The sequence below is a fragment of the Somniosus microcephalus genome, chromosome 16 (assembly GCF_052327205.1).
Source record: "Somniosus microcephalus isolate GS21.2 chromosome 16, FLI_Smic_1.0, whole genome shotgun sequence".
Lineage (NCBI taxonomy): Eukaryota > Metazoa > Chordata > Chondrichthyes > Squaliformes > Somniosidae > Somniosus > Somniosus microcephalus.
In genome coordinates this window covers 10171900-10192220 of record NC_141002.1, presented here as the reverse complement: position 1 = coordinate 10192220, position 20321 = coordinate 10171900, and the positions used below count along the sequence as shown (strand labels likewise).

Below are 20321 nucleotides of genomic sequence, written 5' to 3'. Positions count from 1 at the left end.
AATTGTAAAATGAATCTCCCGTTCACTCGGAGTATACAATGCAGCCTGCTGAGGTCCACAGCTTTAAACAGGAAAAGACAAGGTATTCAAGCTAAGCTGCTCTGATCAAAAAATATTAACACCTCTTTTCAGGTGTTATTTTTGTAAATGTTTTATGGGGTGGGGGGGGAGGGTTATGTCCATTTTTCAAGTGTTTTTTGTGTGTTTGAATTTTCTGTTCGTCAAGATGAAAGATATTATTTGTGGCAACATAACTCTTCCGTTAAAGGCATCCAGCATGAAGCACTTCTGATTTGGGTGGATTACTGGTTAGGTTCCAAGAGCCACTTCTTGCATCCTGGGGGGGGGGGGGGTGAACAGCCAGAGGTCGTCCTCCATATCTGTACTGACGACATAGGTAGAAAGAGGGATGAGGCCCTGCAGGCAGATTTTCAGGAGCTAGGAAAGAGATTATAAAGCAGGACCTCAAAGGTAGTAATCTCCGGTAAAAAGAAAATGCTGGTAATACTCAGCAGGTCAGGCAGCATCTGTGGAGTATTTCCAGCATTTTCTCTTTCAGATTTCTAGCATCCGCAGTATTTTGCTTTTGTATTAATCTCCGGATTACTCCCGGTGCCACGCGCGAGTGAGTATAAAAATAGGAGGATAGAGCAGATGAATGCATAGCTGGAGAGATGGTGCAGGAGGGAGGGCTTCAGATTCCTGGGGCATTGGGGCTGGTTCTGGGGGAGGTGGCACCTCAAAAGAGCCGGTACCAATATCCTGGCGGGGGGGGGTGTTGCTACTGCTGTTGGGGGGGTGCACACCACAATGTAGCATTAGAAAGGAGGAACCAAGTGCACAAAGGATTGGGAGAGACAGCACTAAAGTAAGAAATGCTAAGGTATTATGTGGGGTCAGACGAGAGAACACAGGATGGTCCAAGATAGGGTTACAGTGTATGTATGTGAACGCATGAATCATAGTAAACAAGGTTGGTGAGCTGCAGGCGCAAATAGCCACATGGGAATATGATGTCGTGGCAATAACTGAGACCTGGCTCAAAAAAGGGCAGGATTGGGTGTTAAATATTCCTGGCTATAAGATGTTCAGGAAAGATAGGAAAGGAAAGATGGGAGGTGGTGTGGCAGTATTGGTTAAGGAGAATGTTAGTGCTGGAGAGAGAGTATGTCCTGCAGGGGTCAAGGACAGCATCTATATGGCTAAAGGTAAGTAATCGAGGTGCCGTTACACGACTGGCTGTATTCTATAGGCCACCAACTAGTGGGAAAAATGTGGAGGAGCAAATTTGTAGAGAAATTAGATGCAAGAAGTGCAGAGTAGTGATAATGGGGGGCTTCAACTATCCTCGGAGACTGGGCTAGTAATCGTGTAAAGGGCAGGGAGGGGGAAGAATTTCTGAAGTGTGTTCAGGACAACTTTCTTGATCAGTATGTTTCCAGCCCAACGAGGAAGGAGTCATTGCTGGAACTTGTTCTAGGGAATGAGGTCGTTCAAGTGGAGCAAGTGTCAGTAGGTGAACATTTAAGGAAAAGCGATCATAGTATCATAAGGTTTAGATAGCTATGGAAAAGGAGAGGGAACAATCTAGAGTAAAAAAACGTAATTGGAGAAAGACCAATTTCAGTGGGATGAGAACGGATCTGGCCCGGGTAAATTGGAATCAAAGATTAGCAGCAAAACTAATGGAAAAATGGGCTGCCTTTAAAGAGGAAATAGTTCAGGTACATTCCCACTAGGGGGAAAGGGAGGGCAACTGAAGTAGAGCTCCCTGGATGATGAAAGAGAGAGAGCAGATGAAGCAGAAAAAGAGCACGAATGGTGCATGTCAGGTCGAGAATACATCTGCGAATCAGGCTAAATATAGAAAGTTCAGAGGAGAAGTGAAAAAGAAAATAAGAGGGGCAAAGAGAGGGTGTGAGAATAGAATGGCAGCTAACAACAGGTAATCCAAAAGTCTTCTATAGGCATATAAATAGTAAACAAGTAGTAAGAGGAGGGGTGTGGGGCTGATTGGGGACCAAAAAGGAGACCTATGCATGGAGGCAGAAGGTATGGCTGAGGTGCTAAATGAGTACTTTGCACCTGTCTTCAGCAAGGAAGAAGATACTGCCATAGACAGTGAAGGAGGAGGTACAGGAGATACTGGATGGGATAAAAATTGATTTGATAGAGGAGGTACTTAAAAAGGCTGGCTGTACTTCAAGTAGATAAGTCACCAGGACCAGATGGGATGCATCCTAGGACGCAGAGGGAAGTGAACAAAGAAATCATGTAGGTACTGGCCACAATCTTCCAATCCTCCTTAGAAACAGGTGGTGCCAAAGGACTGGAGAATTGCAAATGTTACACCCTTGTTCAAAAAAGGGTGTAAAGATAAACCCAGCAACTACAGGCCAGTCAGTTTAATCTTGTTAGTGAGCAAGCTTTTAGAAACAATAATTTTAACCCTGATTAACAGTCACTTGGACAAGTGTGGATTAATTAAGGAAAGCCAGCACGGATTTGTTAAAGGCAAATCGTGTTTAACGAACTTGATTGAGTTTTTTGATGAGGTAACAGAGAGGGTTGATGTAGTGTATGTGGATTTCCAAAAAACGTTCGACCAAGTGCCACATAATAGGCTTGCCAGCAAAATTAAAGCCCATGGAATAAAAGGGACACTGAAGAGGTGTTGCATTTTCAAACATGTCCCATCTTTTGGATATAATTTTAAACTGAGGCCCCATCTGTCTGTTCAGATGGACGTAAAAGATCTATAACTATTTAAAGAACTGAGAAGTTCACAAACATCATCTTATACAGATCGGATCATTTACAGGAAACTCTTTTTTTATCCGGCACCGACTGGACCGGCGTGGTGCCGGTTGATCCAATAAGTCCGGATTACAGAGAGGTATACTTACTAAGGTACGAGAGCCCCGTACACAGCCACAGATCCAGGAGTCCCTGTTGCATGGCAATAGGTGCAGGAACCCCGGTTACACGGCCACAGATCCAAGAACCCCGGTTACACGGCCACTAATATGAAGTAAAACTTAACTGAACCTACTCCTGAATTTTGCCGGTTGAGATTTCCAGTTATTTAGGTGCCGGTAAAAACAGTTTCCTGTATCTTATTTTGTTTGTTCTTGGCATGTGGGAAAACTGGCACGGTAGTATTTGTTGCCCATCGTTGGTTGCCATGAAGACCTTGAGTCAATTAGTACTGAGATTGTTGCAAAATGTAGGGGGTGATGGGTTCCTTTTTCCAAAGGACAGTAGCGAACCAGTTGGATTTTTACAACAATCCATCAGCTTTTCATGGTCATTTTTCTGGTGCCAACCCACAAATTACCAGAATTAATTGAGTTAAGTTTCATAACTTGCCATTGATGACACTTGAAGTCATGACCTGAGTTGCTGGTCCAGTGCCAGAACCATTTCATTGCTGTTTGACTGAGCTTGATATGAGCTGCCACTTTAGCCTACATTAATGGTGTGCATTTCAAAAGTAACTTGTCTTTGAAAAGCCTTGGGGTGTCCAAGAGAGGTGCTTTTTAAATGCAGTGTTGTTCATTTGTTCTCTCTCTCTCTCTCCCTCTCTCTCTCTCTCTCTCTCTCCTCTCCTCTCTCTCTCTCCTTCATTCAGAGGGTGGTGAATCTTTGGAATTCTCTACCCCGGAGGGCTGTGGATGCTCAATCGATGAGTATATTCAAGACAGAGATTGATAGATTTTTGGATATTAAGGGATATGGAGGTAGGACTTGGAATTGAGGTCAAAGATCAGCCATGATCTTACTGAATGGTGGAGCAGGCTCGAGGGGCCGTATGGCCTACTGCTGCTCCTATTTCTTAGGTTCTTATCCCTCCCTCTCTCTGTCTCTCTCTCTTTCACTCTTTTGCAAAGCACTCCCAGGTCAAGTACAGTAGAGTTGAGTGCAGAATGCAGCTCCTACTCTGCCCCGACAATGTGCCTCTGCCACAGCTGCGCAGTGTCCCATTCTTCCATTTCTCTCTCCCGCCATTCTGTGGTGTCTCTGCTTCTAATTAGTGCTGAATTAAGGACTCATGCCCCAAGAACCAAAAAGGTTTATTTATGTAAGTGTTTCACTCTTTTTCTGTCTCCAAGTGAGCTGCTCCTCCGGAGTGAATTATAGGTCTACTTTAGAAAAATGAACTCCTTTAGCACTTTGACAACTCTCGTTCACTTCAGAACAAGTGAATTTCTGTTCTCGGTAATTAAATGGATGGGGAGGCTCCCTATACAAATGGAGTTAACTTTTTGTAGATGAAAGTTGAGGGTAATCTAGTGAGATCTTAAGGTTTTTTGCATTCCCATGTTCCTGTCATATTTTTGGATTTGTATGCTAGATACTTTGTGGTTCAGCATATCCAGTTCTCTGGTACATAGACCTGCCATCCCCTATGACCCAGAGTGCATCTTTTTCTGCAAATGTCCAGGTAGATTATTGCAGCACTCTGGTGTCATAACCAAACCTTTGCTCTGTACTTCTACTGGAATCCATCATGTGACACCACGTAAATCATCTCTTCCTATGGTGAGAGAGAACTTGTATTTAAATAGTGTCTTTCACGACCTCTGGACGTCCCAAAGCACTTTTCAACCAGCAAAGTACTTTTGAAGTGTAGTCACTGTTGAAATGTAGGAAACTAATGGTGGACTGGGTAAATATTCCTACCAAGCCACAACATAGGCTTGGAATCAAAAAGGTTTATTTACATAAAATAAGTAAACTGTACATAGTTTAGCAGTTATATATTTACCTACACTCCATATATAAAGTAACAAAAAACTAACTTTCTCTCAAAAATGGCCCCTAAAATCAGATATGCGCTTGCCATAGCACAGCTCCCTGGCTTTACTAGCGCTGATTTTCAAAACACTAGACTGCCTTGTGGTTGATGTAGGCAAGGTTATTGCACATTTGACTGCCCTCGGAAGTGACTGTGAACTAGCCATTATAATCTCATAACCGTATCATTGCTGCCCCGCCTTACCTGTCTGTCACAGGGGGACTCCAGGCAGTGACTCTGCCCCCTTCTCAAAAGGTCTCAAACGGCTTTCAGTCAAAGTCAATACGCCAAGCTGGGTGCTATCCTTTTAGACTGTGACCAGATGGCTTGTGAGCACCCCTTGCAGGTCCTGAAACACAGGCAGCAGGCAATGTAACGCTCGTGATCTAATTAAAACAAATTGCCTTGCATCGATATTGAATGAATAGCCAGTCTTTGATGGTAAAGATGTTTAAGAATCAATGGCCCAGAAATTTGGGTCGAGGGCTTCCCGCGGGTATAAGCCCCCGACCTGCACTTATCTTGCGCGCCGGCCGTTGTGCTGTGGACCCCCGTGGAATTCTGATCCTGGGCCTCCTCCAACTTCCGGCATGCAGTGCTTGTGTATCCCAGGGGCGCAGTTAGTTCGATGCGTCCCCTGGGATCACGTGGGCCATGAGCCAATCGGAGCAGGGAATGCTTCATTTATAAGTTTGACAGGAAGGGCTGTCAAACTTATAAACACTATAAGCCCCAAAATATCTCTAAATCTTCAAATACATTTTTTTTTAAATCACATTTTTTAAATAAACTATAAATTACATGAAATAACTATTTTAAACAATTTAAATTTTTGAAACTAATTTTATTTCCTAACGGGGCTAAAAATAAACTTACCTTTCTTTGAAGTATTTATAAAAATAATAAACCTGTGGAAAAAATGTTTTAATTTTAATTAATTCACCACTTACCTTGTAAAAAGCAGGCCTTATGACTGCTTTTTAAATGTGTAACTTCTGGAGACTTACCCTCCCGGGAAAACCTGCAAAAACAACATAAGTTCGATGCGCACGCGCAGCCTCTCCTGCGCACGCATTTGACCTCTGAACCACTTCTTTCAGGGAACGGAAGTACCGGTTTCCCGCGCATGCACAGTGCATGCAAGAAACCGGCACTTCCATTGAGTTTACGTGCGAGTACCCCGTGCGTACTCGCCCGTGGAGACCCGAATTTCTGGGCCAACAGGCCTCCAGTGATGAAACAGTTACCACATCAGACAATTATTGTGTGCGTGACCTCAAACCCACACCTTGTGAAGTCCTTTCCCAGACACATCATCTCTGAGCTGATGGCTTTCTGCTGACATGATGGGTTGTGTGACTTTGGTATTGACCCCTTGCATGCAGCTTCTAGCAGTACAAAAAATGAAAGTTATAACACTGGCAAAAATGTAGCTACTGCGGTGTGTGTTCACAGTTCCTGTGACTGGTTTGGGCCATTGCGAGGTTCACATGACAGGTGGCGCTAGCTGTTTCATGTGATGATTAGTTTTCGATATGAAAGCTTTCCACACAACTATGACTCCATAATAAATGTGATTAATGAAGTGCCAACATTTGTAATGTTCTCCAGCTCAGCTGCAGAGTGCAAGCAGTCTGCTTGTATATCATCCTTCCCTGAATCCATTGCATGAAAGAGGGAGGCAATAGCTCTTTACTGTAAATTCTGTTTAAAAGCTCTGGAACTGTACCCCAGCATGGAGTTGTCAGTTCAAACCAACCAGCCTTTCCTTCCTCACTTCCTCCCCCCACTCTCCTCCTCCCCATTCTCCTGCCTCACCACCTCTTTTCCGCCCCCCCCCCCCCACCCCCACTCACTCCTCCCTCCCCCGCACATGCCCTCCTGCCTCTCCCCAGCTCTTGAAGTCACCGCGAGCATTAGATTTGGGTTTGTCCAAAGCTTGGGCCGATGTGCTTCTCAGGAGGAGGCAGGGGAAGAAAAGGAGCTTGAATCACCCCAGTATTTCCAACAAGATGCATTGTGGGACTCTACCCGGCCCTCTTGTATTTACACTACTGCTTTGCTCCTGTGTGTAACCTGAGCCTTCCTATCTACATGGTGCCATATAATGAAGAACCTGACGAATGAGCGCTTATTAAACTGCTCCCACTGGGACCACTTCTGTTCACTCAGTTTGATGATGGAAAGGACTGGGCTGAGACCTGATGGCACACTTCACACATTAGCGAGTATTGGACTTCTTTTATTCTATAAATATATACTTGCAGTAACATTTACTCATTTCTCTTTTATTTCCTTTGATAAATTTCAGAAACAATCCCAGTATCCTCATCAACAGATTGGCAAGCGGCTTTTGGGTTTGGCTCCTCCAAACAGCAAGAGGATGACCTGGGTTTCGACCCGTTCGACATCACCAGGAAAGCCTTAGCAGACCTGATAGAGAAAGAACTCTCAGTCCAGGACCAGCCTTCCAACATGGGCCTCACTTCCCCCACTTCACTACAGACCCCTCCGCAAACTGCAAACAAAGGCATTGGTGGCTTCTTGACCCCTGCTCCTGCCACAACCGCCAACTCCATAGGCAACTCTTTCCCCAACTCCATATTACCGCGGAGGTTCCCAGCTTTTCAGCACAGAGCCGTCTACAACTCGTTCAGTTTTCCGGGCCAGGCACGGTACCCATGGATGAGCTACCCTCACAATAGCATGATGCACTTGAACCACACAGCAACGCCCACCTCAAACAGTAATTTCTTGGACTTAAATATACCACCGCACAGCACAGGACTTGGTGGAATCCCTATATCAGGTAGGTGGCAACTGGTGGATAATTCTAGCAGTTTACCAACTTGCGGAACCCTTGTTTTACAAGTGAATGTATAAAGCCACCTTGCCAATGGGATTGGGTTGTACAGGGGTGTTAGTAATAATGTCGACTCTAAAGATGTATTTTGCAAATCGTAATGAGGGTGTGATTTATGGGTGTGTGCGCGCGTTTTCTTTGACCACCTTCATTGATAAAGCTCCCAATTCTCGCAGCATTCGGGGCTTCCCCGATGGCTTAGCTGGAAATTGCAGTAAACAGCTGAGCTGTCCAGAGGATGTTCCAGACTCGGATTTCCGGTCTACACTAAGCTTATTAGTGGCGGTAAGTGCGTTACAATCCACCACCCTACCCCAGCAGTACAAAGAGGGGAAAATCTTGATCACTACCCAGTAAGGAGCGGGTCAGGCTTGGCTGTGATGCCCCCAGCGGCACCCGCTGTGTCTGCTCACTGGTGAGAAATGGTTATCTGAGTGAGGTGCTTGAAGGGCTGCTGGGTTTAGTGGAACTGTATCCCAGCATGGAGTTGTCAGCTCCAACCCATGTTCCCCCTCCCCCACTCACTCAACCCAGAACTGCTGTGCCAGTCTCTGAGTTTGTTGTTGATGTGGTGTTGATTGATTATGGGTTATGTAGATGTGCTGACAAATTGTATCGCTCCATGTATCTCGCAGCCCATTCAAACCTTTCTATCGTACTGTTTCTGGAGTACATGAAACCTGCTCTGAAGAGGAGGCTTAATTTTGAAGAACGCCAAAAGCAAGTTGTGTCATCCCAGCGTAATTTGTCTCTCTCTCTAGTGAATGCCGCACAGTGGCACGATGTTGTAACATTGCGTGTTATGGATCGAACCAGAATAAGCTTGCAGTTATTTGGTACCGAGTGAGGATATTGAAGATACACAAGTATTGCCTGCATCCTGTGCAGGTTGGGTCAATGCATAGAGACACACTCAGAGCAGAGCACCTCTGCCCTCTTCAACTTTTGGGGAAGCTGAATGGACTTGGAACAAGGCTGTTGTAATCATTACATTGCTGCAAGTGTCTAGACAACTTGTTTTTGGAGGATTGAAGGAAACTAAATTGTTCATGGGGCAGTTTGGAATTTAAGTATCTAGTTAGGTCACTTGTTAGCTTAGCCCCTCTTTCTTTGCATGGAGTGACTAGGCCTTAGCACTGTTCTTTCTCTTCAGCTCTTCGTATTGGAAATAGCTGTACATCTGCTGTTTTCCAAATTTCCTCGGATGGCTGGGGTTTTACTCCCGATTAGCTGCCGTAACCCCGATTTATGTCATGTACGCCAAAGTTACGGCGGCTGATCAGGAGAGTCCCCGAGGGAAAATTCCCAGCCACTAACTGTTATGGGTATTTGCAGCGTTATTTCATCAACCTGATGCTGGCGAGAAACCACAAGGGGGTGCTGCCAATTCAGAGCTGAGCGGTCCCTTATCACGTTTCAATGGGCTGTAACTGATGGTTGTGCTTATGAGGAAATCATCAAGATGTTGCAGTTAGAGATAATACGTTGCGAATATGAAAGTGGAGGATTTCTTTCCGGAAAATAATTTGCTCAATGGTGAAGATTGAAACCCTATCAATTTCTCCACTGACCATGAATCCTGCTTTCATTAACCCTGTAGGGACTGAAAACTCTACAATAAGATTCTCAATACATTATGGAATGCAGTGATTTATGCCCAGCTTTCTTCTTCACCTCCCCCCCCCCCCCCCCCCCCCCCCCCCAACCTCCCAACCAAGAATGCATTCACTCTTTGCTGACTAGTTTTCTACAGGGGCCCTCTAGTACTAATGTTGTAGCATTCATGTTTGTTTGTCCTATTTCTCATCTCCTGCCCTGAAAGTGCTGACTCTTGCTGGGTCACGGTTCCGTGCGTGCTGGTAACACTCCTGTACCTCTCCCAGGTGCCCATTCTTTGTGTGAGCCTGGACAGTGAGTGTCTGCAGGATCCTTGACCCTCTCGGTATCTCCGCCAAGCCCCGTCCTCCTACCACCTGGCATTTACAAGCGGCGCTTGTCACCCAGAGTCACTGGATAGCAGTCAGGGTGGCAACCCCGGTTGACTCTCTTTTTCCCTACATAGCTGAGGTGCTGAGGCCAGCTATAATGCCCCACTGCTGCGCAGGCTGAGATTTATAGTCTTTCTAGCTTGCTGCTTAGCATAGCCTGTGGTGCTGTCATCCCTGGACTGCAAGATTGTCTTATGAGGAGGAAACCAAATGAACTCTGATCATCTCCCCTTCTGTGTGTGTTCTGTGCCAGGGAGGAGAGCATTCCCATCTGAATGCAACTAACATTGCTGCATTGAAATCACATGAGTTTTAAGGGCCTATTTCACGTGTTTGTGCCTTGTTCGCAGCCCCTGGGCCATCCTGTGACATCTCCGCAAGAGCCATCAGTTCTCTGGTGTCAGCTGTGAACAGAAAGCATCCAGCTATCACTGGGACACTTTCAGCAGTATCTGTCTTTTGTGCATGATTTCCTCTTCCCCAGCTGTCCCAGTGCACTCTAACACGTCTGTTGGTGCGTTTTGAAATGTCATTTTTTCAGAGGCACTGACAGTTTGCACTTCCTGTGAAGATTATCTGCCATTCAAAATTTTGCAGCTTGCAGCCCTTGGAGCTTTTTAATTTTTTTGAAGGAACAGAGTATGGTCTTGGTCTTTTGTCTGTTGTCCTGTTCCAGCATAAACGCTTCTTTTATATGTATCATTTAAAATTCCACGCGTGTCTCCACTTTAATGCAGTCTGGCTGACTCCTCACTAAAGCTGGTGTCACCACTGCACCTCTCTACTGTACCTGCTTTTCATAATCATCTCTTTTGAACCATGTATAGATTGCCACAGTGTAATCAGCAACCTTGCCTCATGATTTTTGAATCTTGCAAAGCAAAATGACAAGTAATCGGTCTTTAAATATGCAGACAGTTACTGAACTGTTTTATGTTTGTATGTTAATGAACAGAATGTACTAATTAAGGGAAGTCTTTTATTTAAGTACCATTTTCTCCCTTGGTCTCCTAATGGTCCTGGCTGGTGTTGCAACATCACTGAGTGCCTGACCCTTCCAATACATCGCTGAACTGGGCATTAATCACTGGTGAGCATGGAGACATCACGGCTGAGCCCAATCCTGTCCAGACACAGGCAGACAGACACATCAACCCTGCCTGTTTTCCTGTCTCTCTCTTCCTCCACTCCCCCGGCCCTTGCGACCAATTATAGTGCTTAGCCCCCACCCCCACCAAGCCCCCGGTCCTTGCGACCAATTGTAGTGCTCAGCTTCCACCCCCACCCCCACCAAGCCCCCGGTCCTTGCGACCAATTGTAGTGCTCAGCTTCTGTCCCCACCCCCACCAAGCCCCCGGTCCTTGCGACCAATTGTAGTGCTCAGCTTCTGTCCCCACCCCCACCAAGCCCCCGGTCCTTGCGACCAATTGTAGTGCTCAGCTTCCACCCCCACCCCCACCAAGCCCCCGGTCCTTGCGACCAATTGTAGTGCTCAGCTTCCGCCCCCACCCCCACCAAGCCCCCGGTCCTTGCGACCAATTGTAGTGCTCAGCTTCTGCCTCGGCTGAACATAAAGCTCAGCACAGACCAGAGATCAAACTTACAATCTTGCTTGATGTGTATGGCCTGCACCCCATTGCACGCCAAGTCCTGCTTGCTCATCACCTATGTCCTCACTGATCTATTTTAACTTCTGACTCCTCGAGGCTTCAAAGTTATAATTCTCCCCTTGGTGTTTAAATTCCTTTCATGGCCTCCCCCTTCCTTATCTCTGTATCCTACTCTCCAGCCCTACATCTCACCCCAACCCTTCCCTGTACACTCGATTACTCATCATGGTGTATCCCCCTACCCTTCACCCCACCATTTGGCAGCCATGCCTTCGGGCACCTCTGGCCCCATGCTCTGAAATTCCCTGCCTAAACCCCTCCTGCTTTTTCGGGTCTTCCTAAAAACTCAGGCTTTTTGTCACCTCTCCCTAATCTTTGGCTCATTATCCAATTGCCATGGGCCTCTGTGATGCCCCTTGGGACATCTTAAAGGTGCTATATCAATGCAAATTGTGTAGTTGTATGGGTTAGTTATGGTCATTTTTGGAACAGGATGTACTAGGTTGTTAATAAACTTGAGCAAAATTGAAGCCCATAGGATTAAAGGGGCAGTGGCTGTGAGGATGTGTCGGGCAGAGAGCAAAGGTGAGCAGTTGTTTCTCAGACAGGAGGGAAGAATCCAGTGGTCGATATTGGGACCACTGCTCTTTCTGGTGTGTATTAATGACCTGGACTTCAATATACAGGGCATAATTTCAAAGTTTGCAGGTGACAAGAAAGCTAGAAATGTAGTGAACAGTCGGAGTTTAGTGACAGACTGGTGAAATTGGCAGACACATGGCAGATGAAATTTATTCAAGTGTAGTTTTGGTAGGAAGAATGAGGAAAGCACGGTGGCATAGTGGTTAGCACTGTTACCTCACAGCGCCAGGGACCCGGGTTCGAATCCGGCCTCGGGCGACTGTCTGTGTGGAGTTTGCACATTCTCCCCGTGTCTGCGTGGGTTTCCTCCGGGTGCTCCGGTTTCCTCCCACAGTCCAAAGATGTGCGGGTTAGGTTGATTGGCTATGATAAATTGACCCTTAGTGTTAGGGGGATTAAATACGCGGGGATCGGGTGGGATATGTGTCGGTGCAGGGGTTACGGGGATAGGGTGGGATATGTGTCGGTGCAGGCTCGATGGGCCGAAATGGCCCCTATCTGCACTGTGGGGTTTCTGTGATTCTGTGAATATAAACAAAATAGTACAATTTTAAAGGGGTGCAGGAGCAGACACACCTTGGGGTGTCCATACACATCTTTGAAGGTGGCACGTCAAGTTCAGAAGGCATATGGGATGCTTAGCTTTATAAATAGAGGGAGAGAGTACAAAAGCAAGGAAGTTATGCTAAACCTTTATAAAACGCTGGTTAGGCCCCGACTGGAATATTGTGGCCAATTCTAGGCAACACACTTTTTAGGAAAGATGTTCAGGCCTTGGAGAAGGTGCAGAGGAGATTTGCTAGTATAGGTACCAGGGATGCAGGACTTCAGTTATGGGGAGAGATGAGAGAAGTTGGGATTGTTCTCCTTGGAGCAGAGAAGGTTTATAAGCAATTTGATGGTGTTCAAAATCATGAAAGATTTTGCTAGAGTAGATCAGGAGAAATTGTTCTTGGTGGCAGAAGGTTTGGTAACCAGAAGACTCAGATTTAAGGTAATTGGCAAAAGAACCAGAAACGATGTGAAAATAAAATTTACGCTGTGAGTTGTGATCTGGGATGCACTGCCTGAAAGGATGGTGGAAGCAGATTCAATAATTTTCAGAAGTGAATTGGTTAAATACTTGAAGGGAAAACATTTGCAAGACTATGGGGAAAGAGCAGGAGAGTGGGACTAATTGGATAGCTTTTTCAAAGAGCCAGCTCAGGCACGATGGGCCGAATGGCCTGTGTTGTATCATTCTGAGGTTATCAGTGGCATGTTTTTTAAAGATAAGTGAATAGTTTCTCCTTGACTCGTGTCACTACATCTTGTGCAAATAAGAGTATTGATTTTTCTAACCCAAAAAAAGTCAGTTTTCATTGTATAGAGACAGTCTCTTTACAACTAAAGCTTCCATTTCTGTAACACTCCTGTACTGAAAAATGTCTTGGCATCTTACAGGCTAGTGAGCAAGAAGGGAAACTGAGCACCGTTGTTTGGAGGGAGCCAGGAATGATGAATGCTCAGCCAAGGTACCTTTTTAAAACAGAATATTTAGTCTGCAACAGAATTGGAAAATGGTGGGGGGAAATGACCAAGTTTGCTGTGTGAACCAGAAAGATGCGTTAATGTTTTGGGTGTGGTCCTTTTAATCCGAGCCTAGTGTCCTGCTGAAGGATAACACCAAACCCGACTTTCCTCTTTATGGGTGCTAACGTACCTGCTGTGTATTCCCAGCATTTTCCGTTTTGGCTCCTGATTTACAATTTTATTTTCTGTATACACCGAGAGTTACTTCATGTCAAAAACCCTTGGCCAAAGGAGTAAGTACACAGAAGGAAAGGTTGCAGCCTGATATTCCCTCGGGAGTTATTGATCGCTCCGTGATGTGGCTGGGTTTTTATTCAGTGCCCCAGTGAAGTGGTAACTTTGTTACAAACCAAAATACATAGATTGTATTAGATCTTCCTGGTTGCTCAGAATTGATGCAGTATACCATATTTTAATCTTCATAATCGTGAAGAAGTTGCCCCTTCAATTAAGTGTTTGGAAAACTTGTATTTGGTTTGGGAAAAAAGTGCCAATATCCGTGATCAAGAACACACTGGCGATGGTGCAGTTTGTAATATACAGCATTGAGGTAACACACTGGCGATGGTGCAGTTTGATGCAATATACAGCACAGTGATGCTTGTTCTTCAAATCAGTCTTTCCCCCCCCCTTTCCTCCTACAGTTTTTTTAAAGCCAAACTTGGTAAAAGCAAATCATTACTTTCAGATTGATCAAGTGTTCCGTTCTGCTCTTTCCAACCTTGGGCCCTTGGCTTTGGCTTTTCAATAGAGACGCATTTGTCGGTGCCCCTGGTAATAGAAGTGATGGTTCATCGGGCAGTCTTCATCACAGCACCCTGTTGTCAAGCAAATTGTCTCTTGTTAAACTGTGGTGTATATGGAAGAATGAAAAGGGTACCAAAGGTATTCGGTACCTCAAAATACTTTTACTGAAGTGATGTCAACTGGTACTAACGGCTCTGAGCTGCTGGTGGCCTCTGGTGATCTTGAATTTAATGCATACCCAATGAGAGAACTTTGAAAGACTTGTTTGTTGTTGCACCTCCTGCACGCAATCTCAACAGCAGCTAGACTTTGGGGAGGGAAGAGAACCACCTGCTGAAATTGTGCTGTTAATTTTCTCTTTTTAAAAGAAAGGGCAGAAACAGTCGTGTAGTGCATTGCAGCTCCAGAAAGCTGTGCCTTTCAGTGACTGGATCCAAAGCCATGCTCTGCAGTTCACCTGACTTCAGGCACGGAACAGAGGCCGTATAATTTCTTGGAAAAAGTTGTGCAACCATCACCTGGGCACAAGTTGCAGCGATTGGTGCATTTCCCTCTTTCTGACCCCCCCAACTCCAAGTGCACTGACTGTAGCTCAGGTCCAGTTCCACAGGCAATGGGAGCCCTCCAGTACCTCACTCAAGTGACTGTTCTTCACGTGTGAGCTCAGTGGGTGTCAACAGGCCATTAACTATTGAAGGTGACAGAGCCAAGCCTGTCCTCCTGTCCCATCCTTACTGGATTTTCATGTGAGCGCATTTTCCAGCAGGTGTCACTGGGTAGCGCTCGGGAACAAGAGCCCAAGCTGATTTACCCTCTTTCTTCCTCCCCACCCCCGGCAGGGGTGCTGAGGCCAATTATAGAGCCTTGGTGGAGTCCAAGCTGGGACCTGATGCTATATATAACTTCCCCACTAGATTTCTTTGGCAGGTCCGCAGGAGTCGCTTGTGTTGGAATGTGTTTTCTTGTACAGAACTTGTGTACATTTTTCTTGAGAACTATCTTTGTTCCAAGTCTCCCAAGATTTTCAGCTAGGATTGGGCCGATTCAGGAAATCGTGTAGGTGTGCTCACAAAACCACTTTTGAACCAATTTAGGTTATAAGAAAAAATGTAGGCATTTTTTTAATGATTGGATGCTTTGCCTTCAACTCACCCAGTTAGCTGTCTGTGTATGACTCTTGTGTGCGGCAATTTAAAATATCCTCTGTGCAGTGTCACTGCTGAACGTGTTGAACTACAGTGCACTCGGGCTGTTCAGCACAGGAGTTGAGGAGTGCCAGTACAACTGCAGACTTTTGGAACTTGCTGAGCAGAGCCAGTGAGGGTTGTGTTTGGGATGCATGTGGGTGTTTATCGGCAGTCCTTGTCCTCCAAGGTGAACACGAGATGTATTGTCTAAATCACAAACTTTCAAGAAAGGCTTTCCTTGTACCTGGGAAGCACAGCTGTGACAGATGTAGCTTTATTATGCAGGTAGAGTAGATGATTTGGATTCCAGGGTGGGATATTAAACTTGTGCAAACAGCCGGCAGTACAATTTATCCTTCTAAACTTGAGATGTGTTCAGAGTTTTTCAGCTGTAGAACACCAGGAACACATCTGTCACTTGTGGTGAGATCTGTTTGAGTCAAGGGTATGGCGCAAACCTCTTGGCGTAATAAAGTATAATGGCTAGAGTGCAGCTTTACCCATAGTGTGCCAATCCTGATATGCTGAATAAGCCTGATGATAAGCCTGCATTATCAAACTCATCCAGATCAAGATATTTCTGGACAGTTAGTTACCCAATCTGCCTGGACGAATCGTGCCAGATGTTAGTGATGCCATTGAACAGTTTCAGTACTGCAGTCAGGTCATTGGTGAGCCAAGATTGTGCCCATCTCTCTTGTATCTGCTGTATTCATGGAGAAAGCCATTTTCTTATGCCACGTACAAATGACAGTCCTGAGATGATTGTAAGTCTCACTGTCGTGAGGCATTCTATCTTTGGACCGGCCTGTAAAGAGCCATTGTTTCCCTTGTGTTAGTAGGTGCACTGATGTGTCGTTTGAGTGTGCTGCAGTTTAGTAGGTTTCTGTCTCTTCCAGAGCTGTCCAAGTGTAGTCTGAAAGGTTTGTTGGTACATTATTGCTAGTGCTTTTCAGAGGTGTCGATGACTTGCGCTTTGAGAGACGATTGTTTGTGCCCTCTACATGGAGAGCTGGGCTCCCTGTGCATTGATGCACTGTTGTAATCTCCTGCCTCAAATGTGTGCTTTTCCTTACTCTTGTGCCTGCTCACTGCTCATCGCCTGCTTCCCAAAACAATGGATGCAGGAATGTCTTGGAATTCTGTTCCTTTTACCAGATATAGGAAAATTTGATTTTTCTTCTGCTTTGAGAAACGTGTATGAAAAATTATTTTTACACAAAGCTTGTGATTTATCTAACTCTATGCAGTAGCTGTTGGATTGCTCAGTGGCACTGTGATAGTGTTGGTGTGTGCACACTGTTACACGTGTTTTATTTAACTCTCAGTGGGCAGCACTCTCGCCTCTGAGTCAGAAGGTTGTGGGTTCAAGGCCCAATGCCAGAAACCTGAGCTCAAAAATCTAGGCTGACACTCCAGTGCAGTACTGAGGGAGTGCTGCACAGTCAGAGGTGCTGTCTTTCAGATGAGATGTTAAACAGAGTCTGCTTTCAAGTGGATGTAAAAGATTCAATGGCACTATTTCGAAGGGAGCACGGGAGTTATCCTCTGTGTCCTGGCCAATATTTATTCCGAATCAACATCTCTCACAGATTATCTGGTCATTATCACAATGCTGTTTGTGGAAGCTTGCTGTGCGCAAATTGGCTGCGGCCTTTCCTACATTACAACAGTGACTCCACTTCAAAAGCACTTACTGGTTGTAAAGCACTTTGGGACATCCTGAGGTCGTGAAAGGCGCTATATAAATGCAAGTTTTTCGTTCTTTTTGGTTGTTGGTGTTTGCTCCTTCCGATGCGTTATGCATCAACTAACAATCGCACAGTTCACAAACTATATATTTTCAGGACACTTGGATTGTTAACCTCTGTTCCAGCTGTAATTAGACTTGTATAAATGGTTATCGCGTATGTTCATGGGTTCTCTTCATCTCCGTGTTAAAGATGCAGGTTTGTCGATATTCACACAAACTCTGAGCCAGTGTTTGGCGAAGGTAGGGAATAATTTTCAGGCTTATTTGCTATGTGGGAATCCTGCTTTGACTCATCTGTGCTCTGAAAAATGAGCTGGCAACACTGAAGGGATGCCAAGTTATTGATAGGTTTACCGATGGAAATTTTAAAAACTCTCGTACAATCCAGCTTTGCAAAACCTCCAGTACAAATCCACTCAAAGCTGCCTTCAGAAATCTTTTGCTCAATGCTTCACATTTTGTGTTGAGTGGGGTTTTTTGTGAATGGTGAACAGCTTTTGAACTCCCTTTTTAAAGGATGCCTTGGTAATGGATCCTGCCTGGCTGAGGAATCGGGCAGCTTGCACCCAACCTTCCTTCTGTAATTGGCTGCTCGAGCAGCAGTGGGATAAGGTAACACCTTTAGATTCATCCCTGTCCTCTGCCTTTCTGGGTAAGCACCCAAATTCTGCACAACTGAAAAGCATAAATCTGTGTAGGCCAACCTGCTCAGATTTTGCAGTATCCTTGGACCTTGCGCAATGCGTATTTTGACTTGTTGCCTCGACTCCGCTTACTGGTGTGAAGTGGGGTGGGCTAAACTGTTACTGGAACATGCTCCAAAAAGGAGGAAATGTTAGGGGAATGATGATTTGAAGCTGCACAGAAGGAAGTTGCCAGCTGGGCGTTGCAAAAGGCTTTAAAGGGAGTCTGTAGCCCTTCTGAGCTAAGGCACAGATCGCAACGTTAACTGAGTGCATCGTATAGAGTAGGAAGTTGAGATTTTGGTGAGAGTGGGAGTCGCTGGTAAATTGGTGGTTAGGTCAAACTAATTTGGAATTAACATTTGGAATTTAACTTGGAACTTTATAAATGACATGGCAGTTAAGCAGCCAACAGTCAATCAGCTGTAAGCAATTGCTTACAACAACATAGGTAGAACTAGGAATGAGGTTCTGCTGAGGGAGTTTGAGGAGCTCGGGTGCAAATTAAAAAGCAGAACCTCAGAGGTAGTAATCTCTATTACTACCTGAGCCCCATGCAAATTGGCACGGACAAACAGATTAGAATTCTAAAATGCGTGGCTGAAAGAGTTGTGTGGGAGGCAGAGGTTTCAATTCATAGGGCACTGGCACCAGTACTAGGGAATGCGGAAGCTGTTCCATTGGGACGGACTCCACTGGCGAATTGACTAACTAGGGCGGTAGGTAGGACTTTAAACTAATACAGGGGAGGGAGAGTTCAGATAAGGGTAAATTTATAAGTCTGAAGGGAAAAGTCAAGGCTGTAGAGAAGAGTAGCTATTTGGATCAAATCAAGCAAGTTGTGTCAGGAAGGGGCAGAGTTTAATAACGGTAATAGGGCATTAGCGACTGGCCCATCAGGGAAAAATAGTAATTAGTTAAAATTAAAGGCACTATATCTGAATGCATGAAGCATTCGTAACAAGGTAGGTGAATTAATGGCACAAATGAGCTAAATGGTTTTGATCTAGTAGCCATTACTGAGACGTGATTGCAGAGTGACCAAGGTTGGTAACTAAATATTTCAGGGTACTTGACTTTTAGAAAAGATAAGCAAAATGGAAAAGGAGGTGGGGTAGCCCTGGTGATAAAGGATGGGATAAAGTCAGTATAGAGAGAGGATCTTAACCCAGAAAATCAGGATGTCGAATCAGTATGGGTGGAGCTACGAAATAACAAAGGACAGTAGATTATAGGCCCCCTAGTAGTAGTAGTGTTGGACAGAGGTTAAATCAGGAAATTAGAGGAGCATGTAACAAGGGTAATGCAATAATCCTGGGGGACTTTAATCTTCATATTGAATGAGCAAACTAAATTGGCAAAAGTAGCTTGGAGAATGAGTTCATGAAATGCATTCAACACAGTTTAATAGAACAAAATGTCGGAGCCAACCAGGGAACAGGCTATTTTAGATGTAGTATTTGTGTAATTAGACAGGGTTAATTAGTAACCTTATAGTAAAGGACCCTTTGGGGAAGAGTGATCATAATATGATGCAATTTCATATTAAGTTTGAGAGTAATGTGGTTAAGTCTGAAACTAGGGTCTTAAATTTAAACAAAGCCAAGTATGCAGGTATAAGTGGCGAGTTGGCTAAAGTAGAGTAGGAAATTAAGTACGGTAGATAAGCAATGGCAAACATTTGAAGAAATAATTCATGATTTTCAACGAATATACATTCCCTTGAGGAATAAATACTCCACGGGGAAAACTGATAGTCATACATAACTAAAGAAGTTAAGGATAGTATTAGATTAAAAGAAACAGATTACAGTGTTGGCAAAAAGAGTAGTAAGTCTGAGGATTAGGAAGGTTTTAAAAATCCGCGGCAGATGACCAAGAAATTGATAGAGGGAGAAAATAGGATACAAGAGTAAACTAGCAAGGAATATTAAAAACAGATTGTAAGAGCTTTTACAAGTATGCAAAAGGAAGAGATTAGTGAAAGTAAGTGTTCGTCCCTTAGAAGCTAAGACAGGGGAAATGATAATGGGGAATAAGGAAATGGCAGAGACGTGAAACAAATATATTGTCTGTCTTCACAGAGGACACAAAGAACATAATTATGGGGAACCAAGGGTTTACTGAGTGAGGAACTTCAAGTAATTAATATTAAAGGAACAAGTACTGTAAAAATTAATGGGATTAAAAGCTGACATCCCCTGGCCCTGGTGGCCTTTGTCCTAGGGTTTTAAAAAAGGTGGCTGCGAAGATAGTGATGCATTGGTTTTGATCTTTCAGAATTCCCTAGATTCTGGAATGGTCCCTGTGGATTGGAAGGTAGCAAATGTAACCCTGCTGTTAAAGAAAAGAGAGAGAAAACACGGGGAGCTTTAGACCAATTAGCCTTACATCCGTAGTCGGGAAAATGCTAGAATCTATTAAGGACATGGTAACAGGGCACTTAGAAAATCACAATGATTTAGGCAGAGTTTAGAT

At 44.7% G+C, this 20321-nt stretch overlaps 1 protein-coding gene across 9 annotated transcripts in view; it reads left to right on the top strand.

Annotated features, from left to right (window-relative positions):
• The window catches only part of cnot4b (CCR4-NOT transcription complex, subunit 4b), a 171261-nt gene that overhangs the window by 114580 nt on the left and 36360 nt on the right, over window positions 1–20321 (top strand). For 8 of the 9 annotated variants that reach the window (XM_086008595.1, XM_086008592.1, XM_086008594.1 and 5 more), the window contains exon 10: window positions 7110–7607. The exons of the other annotated variant lie outside the window; for it this stretch is intronic. In XM_086008595.1, coding sequence (XP_085864721.1) covers window positions 7110–7607 — 498 coding nt within the window. The remainder of the gene's footprint in view (window positions 1–7109; window positions 7608–20321) is intronic. 9 annotated transcript variants of the gene reach the window in all.